The sequence below is a fragment of the Sphaeramia orbicularis genome, chromosome 12, assembly GCF_902148855.1.
Source record: "Sphaeramia orbicularis chromosome 12, fSphaOr1.1, whole genome shotgun sequence".
NCBI classification, from domain to species: domain Eukaryota; kingdom Metazoa; phylum Chordata; class Actinopteri; order Kurtiformes; family Apogonidae; genus Sphaeramia; species Sphaeramia orbicularis.
Window position 1 is genome coordinate 393,572 of NC_043968.1, and position 9,066 is coordinate 402,637.

The 9,066-nt window shown below is 42.1% G+C and overlaps 1 protein-coding gene across 1 annotated transcript; it reads right to left on the minus strand.

Annotated features, from left to right (window-relative positions):
* Positions 1-741: 741 nt before the first annotated feature.
* Positions 742-8,457, minus strand: LOC115429931 (zinc finger and SCAN domain-containing protein 22-like). Its single transcript, XM_030149763.1, has 3 exons — positions 8,126-8,457; positions 2,639-2,812; positions 742-1,691 (listed from the first exon to the last, which is right to left on the minus strand). Exons 1-3 carry the CDS (start codon positions 8,139-8,141, stop codon positions 742-744), a joined length of 1,140 nt encoding a protein of 379 aa, XP_030005623.1. The 5' UTR covers positions 8,142-8,457.
* Between the last annotated feature and the right edge of the window lie 609 nt (positions 8,458-9,066).

Sequence of the window (9,066 nt, forward strand, 5' to 3'; positions counted from 1 at the left end):
CTCCTAGTGGCCATTCTGGGTACTGCCGATTAGAGTTCTACTCCATCTGGTCTCAGTTTATGACAAAGAGGTTTTTATTTCAAGACTGGTCCAGATCAGAACTGCAGGGACAGAAACAGAGCCTGGACTGGGTCCATGTACTGGACATTTATCCTCAAAGACAAAGACTGAGACGAAAAAAACACTTAATAAAAAAAAGAGCCCAGAGGTAATTAACAGCACATGCTTCTATGTTTGAAAAAGTTTTACAAAATAATATATAAACTACAGTATACAATGAAATTATAGTAAGAATGTGGACAGAAGCAAAACATAAATGAAACAAATATGAAATAGATGCTTCTTGTTTTCCCGTGGGCTATGGGTGGTCCTATTTTGGATCTGGATCTCCTGGTTCAGGTCGGTCTGGACCTGAGTTCATGGTTTTGCCAGTTTTTCGGAGCGTCCCCTGAACTGTTCTGGGTCTTTTGTGAATCTTCATATGTTTCTGGACGTGACTCTTTTGGCTAAAACGTTTGTGACAAACCGAACAGCCGAACGGTTTCTCTCCAGTGTGAACTCTGCTGTGACTGTCTAAGTGGGACTTTTGAGCAAATATTTTCCCACAAACTGAACAACCAAACTGTTTCTCTCCGGTGTGAGTGGCCATGTGTGTCTTAAAATTACTTTTAATACTAAAGTGTTTTTGACAGACTACACAACTGTACGGTTTCTCTCCCGTGTGGACTCTCGTGTGTCTGTTTAGGTTTGACTTCCGTGTAAACGCTGCGCCACATTCTGAACAGCTGAAGGTTTTCTCTCCCGTGTGCGTCGCCATGTGCGTCCTGAAACTGCTGTTGTGTCGAAAACGCCTCTGACAAACCGAACACGTGAAGGGTTGTCTCCTGTGTGGACTCTCATGTGAATGTTTAAACTGGACTTGAGGGTAAAGCCTGAACCGCAGTCTGAACAGTAAAAGGGTTTCTCTCCTGTGTGACTTCTCATGTGATTGTCTAAGTTGGACTTCTGTGTAAAACCAGCGCCGCAGTGGGAGCAGCTGAAGGGTTTCTCTCCGCTGTGAATTCTCAGATGTCTCTTCAAATCTGACCTCTTTCCAAAAGCGTGACCGCACTCGGAGCACTCATGTGGTTTGGTTTGACCTTCCGTGTCATTATTCCTGACGTTACCGCATTCGTTGGTGCTGTCTGTCATGTGACGTGTTGAGTTTTTCTTTTGAGACGATGTTGTAGCTCGTGCAGAAGAACCAAATGTTCTGTGTGGCGTAGCGTCTGCGTACGCCTCCAAAGAACTCTGCAACTCATCCAAAGTTTTTCTACTCTTGGACTTGGAGAATGGACGTCCTGAGTCTGAGTCTGGGTCAGATCTGCTGTTTAAGTCCCTCATGTGGACTGGGTTCACGTCTGGTTCTGGTCCTCCATGGTCCTCCTGGTTCTCCTCAGGTTTTGTTTGAAGGACTTGTGAGGACTGAGGTTTCTCGTCATCTTCGCTCTTCATGGGGACGGGAGTGGGCGTGAACGTGAACGTGGTGAGCGCCGCCTCCTCTGGTCCTCCGCTGGTCCACACCTCCTTCTGTTCCTCCTTAATGAGGCCTGGTTCTGGGTCCTCCTGGTCCAGACCTGGTCCCCAGTCCTCCTGCTCAGTGGGAATCTCTTCTTTAACCACCGACAGCTGGATGACGTCTGCAGAACACTCTGAAACAAACACACTGTGGTCATTTACAGTTCCAAACAGATTTAAGGGGGTTTATTCTCACTTTTTATCTCTGTCCTACATCGTTCAGTACAATTACATCGACATTTACAATTAAGCAAATTCGATGATGGCGTCATTTAGCAACTTTTCAAAGGGACAATAGACACTTTCACTACTGAGGAGTTGGAAACAGTGGTCAACTTTTGCTGCATTTCCACTACATGGAACTGGGTTGACTCTGCTCGACTCTGGTACCAGGTCCTATTCCAGATCATTTCCATTACAGGATACTACCGACTTTACAGTACCTGGTCGTCATAGTGATCCGGCGTGTTACTTCTGTGTCATCTGCTCAGAGTTGCTGATAAACTCGCTTGTTGCATGTTGTCTCATTAAGCTCATGCTGAATTTTTCCATCTGAACCTCGTGGACAAACCATGGTGTAGTTTTACAGACTGTCCTCATGTGGATTCACCTACCGACAGATTTACTGTCAACTTCTGCATCTGTTTTTGTAAAAGGGCGGGGCACAGAGACAACTCTGACCAATCAGTGGTCTGCAGTGTTTACACATCACCCTTTAGTATCTGGTCCCCAGTCTGGGAACCTCAGTGGAGGTGATACCAAAAAACTAGTACCGGGTACCAGATTCCAGGTCCTTTTTTGTAATGGAAATGCAAAAAGGCCGAGTCGAGTCAAGTCGAGTCGAGCTGGTACCTCGTAGTGGAAACGCGGCATTTGTGTCTAAATCCACTGACTCTGAGTTAATGTTTCAAAAACACTTAAAGAAATATAAATGTCTGCATCTGCACTATCAAACATCTACAAGAACCAAGAAAGTGAAATCCGGCCTCAGTCATTCCGTCTTTACAGTCACAGACCACCATCTTTTCATCCAAAAACACTATATTTCCCACAATGCACCCTGTCCTTTGAAGCTGCTTACCTGGAACTGGGATCAGCTCCATCAGACCTTCCTGATTGGTCCACAGCTCCTCTTTAATGTGGGCCAGTTCTGGGTCCTCCTGGTCCAGATGGGGGTTCTGGTCCTCCTGGTCCAGTCTGGGGTTCTGGTTCTCATTGGGTTCCTCTTGTTTAACCACCACCCAATGCTGGACGCCTGCACGACACAGCGCAACGCTAACGACAAACATTCAGTCGTGTACGAGCGTCTCGACGGTTTTAAAGCAAAAACATCAACAAGGTTTAAATTTATCGCAAACACCTGAACATGTGACCATCGGACTTTATCCAGAAAACCTGAACCCTAAATAAACAGAACTGGTATTTACCAAAATCATACTCAGTGGTAAAATATTACCCCCCTGCCCCCAAAGGGGAGGAAAGGGGTATTGTGTTTGGTTTGTTACACTTTAGCTGTGAAACTATTGGTTGAATTCAGACCAGCCTGGGTTTAGAGATTACCACCGACCCACAACAGATGAGATTACATTTTAGGAAAAGTAGGTCAAAGTTCAAAATTTTGTTCTTTTTTTTTTTCCATTTAAATATGACAAAAATTTCAAATGTATATAAAAACATTGTGTGTGAATTTACTTCAAATGTATATAGAAGCAATTTTTATACATCACTCCAACATAAAGTTAGGGCATGTGTATTTTTTCACATTTTGGGAAAATTTTTTAAAATTCTTTTTTTTTTTTCCCCGACCATTTCCCAAACATTGTGGTAAAGTACAGTCCAGTACCAGTCCAATAAAAGCTCCAAAAATTGGTCATTTCTAATCAACTCATTCTTGAAACTTATTTTAATAAATGAATGCCATTGAGGAACTGATGAAACTTGCTGAGTTCAAATGTTCAGCTCTGGAGGTGAAGGTTCAAGTCTGTGTACTTGAAATTAGATCAAATAAATAATATCAAAACAGAAAAAAAGCCATGAAAAAATTCCGTGCATTTATTTTTTCAACTTCATGAACATTATCACAACATAAGGATAAAAATAACAACAGGGGTTCTGCTGTCAATAGTGATGTAGAGATAGAAAACTAGATCGAGCATAATTTTTTTACCAGAACATCATAAACATGTTCAGATTTCACACAGCTCAGAGTTCAAATGGATTATTATTAGTGCTGTCAAAGAGAACTCAGATGAAAGTGATCATAAACGGTAACTCCATGAACTCCATCTGCAGCAGAAGGACTGTGAACGTCTGCTCTGACACATTTGTCCAAGTAGAGTTAACGTTAATGCACAAAAAAAACCAGGACGGAACAGTCGACCCACAGAAGTATTAGACACACTCTAAAGGAAGGAGTTTAATATTCACCGAAGCACTTCCACCTTAAAATACCACCTTAACACCAAGGTTCGAATAGTTTTGGATTTTTCATTAAAAAAAAGTCAAAACTAAATAAAACTAAACTAGAATGAAAAATCCAAAACTATTAGAACCTTGATTTATACAGATTTATTAAAAAAGAAAACTGTAAATATTCCATGTCCGTCAGTCTTCAGAGCCGTTGCTGTGACACTGGTCTACCGAACCCAGGTCCAGTGGTTCCGATCCTCCTTCAGATGGTTCTCCACCTTCACTGGAGTCCAGCTGTGTTGAATTAAAATGCCTGGACTGGATTATTAAAGGTCCACACCTTCTATAGAAGACCTTCCAGCTCATAGTGCATGTCAGAGCCAATGAGAACCAGGAGGTCCAAGGAACCGCCCCCCCAGAGCCCACAGACAGAACTGTGGACAGGCCTGGATCTGGACCAGGGTACAGGAGAACGTCTGCTGGACTGAAGGTTCCTCAGAGCACAGTGGTCTCCAGAATCCCTCAGTGGAAGAGGTTTGGGTCCACCAGAACTCTGCCCAGAGCTGGACATCCACCAAACTGAGGAACGGGGGGAGAAGAGCCTGGGTGAGAGAGGTCCAGAAGAACCCAAATGTCCAGAAGAACGCAAAGGTCCAGAAGAACCCAAAGGTCCAGAAGAACGCAAAGGTCCAGAAGAACCCAAAGGTCCAGAAGAACCCAAAGGTCCAGAGGAACCCAAAGGTCCAGAAGAACCCAAAGGTCCAGAGGAACCAAAGATCACTGTGGCTGAGCTCCACAGATGCAGTGAGTTATGCCCCATACGTGGGTCTGTGTGTCACTCTGTGGGTGTGTCCTTTTTTTCTGTGTGAGAGTGGCTAATGTGTTTCAGTTGCGGAGCCAGATCCTGCACCGTGATTGGACCAACCAGCCGGAGGCGGACCAATAAAGACTGCGGAGCTGGGCCGGACCAGGGTCGCCGTTTCCTCCAGTCCCAACCCCGCCTTCAGCCTGTCGTGTGTTCTCGGCCTCAGCAGTAGGGGTGGGCTGCCGTCTCTTTTGTCTGTTTTCTGCTGTTTTTCTAAGGAAGGTTAGCCTCTGTATTTTGGTTTCTTTTCTTTGTAGGTCAGCTTCGATTCTTGTGTTGGAAAGTTTTGTTTGTTGTTTTGGCCAGAGCCCACCCTGAAGTGTCAGTTGCCTTTTGTCCAGTTTTCATTATCTGTATTACACACTGTCGTCAGTAAATCACTTTTCTTGTTAACATGCACAACCCATGTCCGGGGTTTTCTCTTTGTGACTTTGGAGTGAGGAACGGCGTCCACACTTTTCATGTTGCGTCCTAGGGTCCCCTAGCCGGGGCGTAACAAGTGGGAAGATGGGAGAAGGTTGGAGACAGTCCACCATCACTGCTTTTCTATGAACACAGACTCTGTGTCCAGTGGATCCGTACTCATTCACTCCCACGTCTTCACTCTACTGGTGTTAAACACGTGTCCACAGCTGCTCTGGACAGACGGACAGATGGACAGACGGACAGACCACCACCAAACAGTCAAACTCCGGTGTGAGGAGGAGCACTGGATGAAAGGGGGGTGGAGTGTACTGCCCAAGGACACAACAGCACATGACTAGGAGACAGTGGGATTAGAACCACCAACCCCTCGGTTATTGGAAGTCCTGCTGTACCTCCTGAGCCCCAAACAGAGTCTGGACTCCACATCAGCTTCTCCTCTAATGTTTTTCTGAACTCAGCAGCTCTGCGCTCGTACACCTGAGCTGCACATGTTCTCTGTCGCTTCATCTGGGCTCGAAGCCTGGAGCGTTCCCGCCGTTTTTCCCGTTGTTCTTCTGTCTCATTTGCACGAGTCTCCTTCATTTTCATCCGTGAATACTCCTTTCTCTTCTTGGTCTGTTCTTCGGTCTCTGCAGCTTTGTACTCTTTATCTCTAAGTCTAGAACGTTCTCTTCTCTGTTTGCTCTGTTCTTCGGTCTCAGCTGCTCTAGTTTCCTTCATTTTCCACCTTGAATACTCCCTCCTCCTCTTGGTCTGTTCTTCTGTTTCAGCTGCTCGGAACTCTCTCATCCTACTTCTAGACTGCTCCTGCCTCCGTTTCACTTCTTCTTCTGTTTCAGCTTTTCTCTTCTGGGCCATCAGTCTGCGACTCATTAGTCTTCTCTGGTTGGAACTCCTGGTGCGTGACTTCGGCATTTTGGCAGTTTTGTACAACTGAAACAACACAAAAGCTTTCTTAAAGTAATCTCAATGTTTACACTTTTTTGGTTCAAATGCTGACATCACCATACGTTCATGTATACAGAGTATATAGATATGCTTATATCAGGAGACTAGGGCTGTGTACTAGTAAGAATCTGGCAATACGATACAAATCACAATAGTAGGATCACGTGATGATATATCATGATACTGTTGAAAGGCAATTCTTGTTTATTTCTTTCTTAAAATAATTATTTCCTGGAAGAATTAAATTACTACAGAAATCTGCACAAATACTAAACACATTTTTATTTGATCCCAACAGGATCTAATGCTACATCACCAAAAGTTCCTGTGTTCAAACTGAAATTCTGTTTTACAGACATTACAGTTTCAGATCCTGTTCAAATGTTCAGATTCTATTAGTTCAGAACTAACATCAGAACAGGATATTAGTTCAATCCCAAAAAAGGAACTACCATCTGCCTCTCAGACAGTAAAAAGTGCTTTTAGGATGATTCAAATAACCATTATTTAATAAAACAGTATTAAATAATAATAATAAATAAGATATAAATAACTAAGAAAACCAAAAAACCAAAATAAACCTCCACCATATCTGATTTTGAATAAATACCTAAAAATATAGATACAGTACTTTTTAATATCGATACAGTATTGTGAAATGAAATATTGCGATATATTGCAGAACCGATATTTTCTAACACCCCTACAGGAGACACGCCCACATACGATGACATCAGCACCCGCGCACACATGATGACATCAGTTGGATCAATTCCAAAATAAGCTACAATATGTGTGAGGGGCGAGGTTTGTTGTGCCTGGAACCACTTGTTATTGTATTCACATTAGATCTGTCCAAATTAACTCGTTAATTCAGTTGAATCCATCCTCCTGATGAATGTGACTGTAAATGTGAACTCCATGAACCATCTACAGCAGAATGACGGTGAACGTCTGCTCAATAATCATCGTATGACATTTTCAGATTGTTATATCTATAATAATAAACTACCAATTTATTATTACTTATTATTTTGCCACTTGTCTCCACTAGTATTTTTACCCTGATTATTGAATTTTATAAATACACACACACACACACACACACACACACACACACAGAGTGTATATTATAATATCATGCCATAATAAGTTACCTACTATTATTATTATTACTACTTTGCCACTTCTTTCTGCAAGTACTTTCTCATGAGCAATTGTGTTTTTTTCACTAGTGTTTTTTTACAGTTATGTTACTGTATTGTTTTTTTTCTTGTGGTATTTCTTGTGTATATATTCAGTGTTTGTACTAATATTGGAACTTCAATTTCCTGAGGGCTCTGCCCAAAGGATCAATGAAGTTCTATTTAATCTACTCAGATCTAACTAGTGTGTTTTAAAGAGTCTTGAGCCTCTCGGGGTCCAGGACCGGTCCAGGACCGGGTCCAGGACCGGGTCCAGGACCAGGTCCAGGTCTTAATACTGGACTTCATGCTTTTACTGTTACTCATCCACTGTTTGGTTACATGTCCATTTCCTGCTGCTTCTGCCAAACTGTGGGTTCACAGTGGATGCTGATCAAGTGCAGATGGAAATGAGTTTAAAGCTAAAAACACAAAACAAATCAATGATAAAAACAAGTGGTACCAGGCACAACAAACCCCAGCCCTCGCGCGTATTTCGCCCATTGTGAGTAAATAAGAGATTTTTAAAAAATCATTTAAAAAAAATTCCTCTGACCTGCCTTTCCCTAAATGTAACCACATCTGTTCTGAGTCAGTGCTAATCTGTAAACCCAGTCTGGTCTGAATTCAACCAACAGTTCTGCTGCTAAACTGTAAACAAACAAACAAACAAAGAAACCGAACCAACAAAACAATAGCACAAAACAATGGGGGGGGGGGGGGTGAACAAACAGACCTGCTCTGTGTAACATCACTTTTCCAAATGGTGTCCGGTACTTTCTGTTTTCCTTCTTCTTCGTAAAAGTCGGGGTTCGTTCTCTGTGTTTAGCCTGTTAGCAGACGGCTAAACTCACAACTAACCGGCTAAACTCACAGCTAACCGGCTAAACTCACAGCTAACCGGCTAACTGCTTCTATGGGACTCACTGAAAACGAGCATGTGACGCAGGACGTAAGGGCGGGGCTCTACGTCCTGCGTCACACACATCGCGTACACACTGCGCGTTCTCGTGGACTGCCTCTGTACAAAGTAGTATACTGTTTACAGTCTGTGGGGAAAACTTCTTCTTCTTCTTCTTCTTCTTCTTCTTCTTCTTCTTCTTCTTCTTCTTCTTCTTCTTCTTCTTCTTCTTCTTCTTCTTCTTCTTCTTCTTCTTCTTCTTCTTCTTCTTCTTCTTCTTCTTCTTCTTCTCTCATATAAATGGCAGATCATAACCAACATCCACAGGTGTATACCGCCACCTACTGTAGCGGAGTGTGTAATATCAGAGTAAAGTACATCAGGTTACAATCTACATAATAATAATAATAATAATAATAATAATAATAATAATAATGATAATAATAATAATAATAATAATAATAATATAATATAAAATAATACTAACTAAATATTGGGGTAAAGCTATATATAACATCAGTATCAACATAATACTACATCCATTAGAATTTAACTCTTATATTAGTCCTGTTTCTCTGAGGAAAATGCATCAGCCTTATAACACTCTCCCATTTGATCATTTTGACCTAATTTTCCTTTCAAACTCCATCTCTGCTCTAACTTATATATCCTATCACGTACAGTAATTCCTCCCTCATTGCATTATACTTTTTACATTTCATTATATGCTCTACATTTTTTACATTACACTTCTTCTTCTTCTATACAGTTATAGT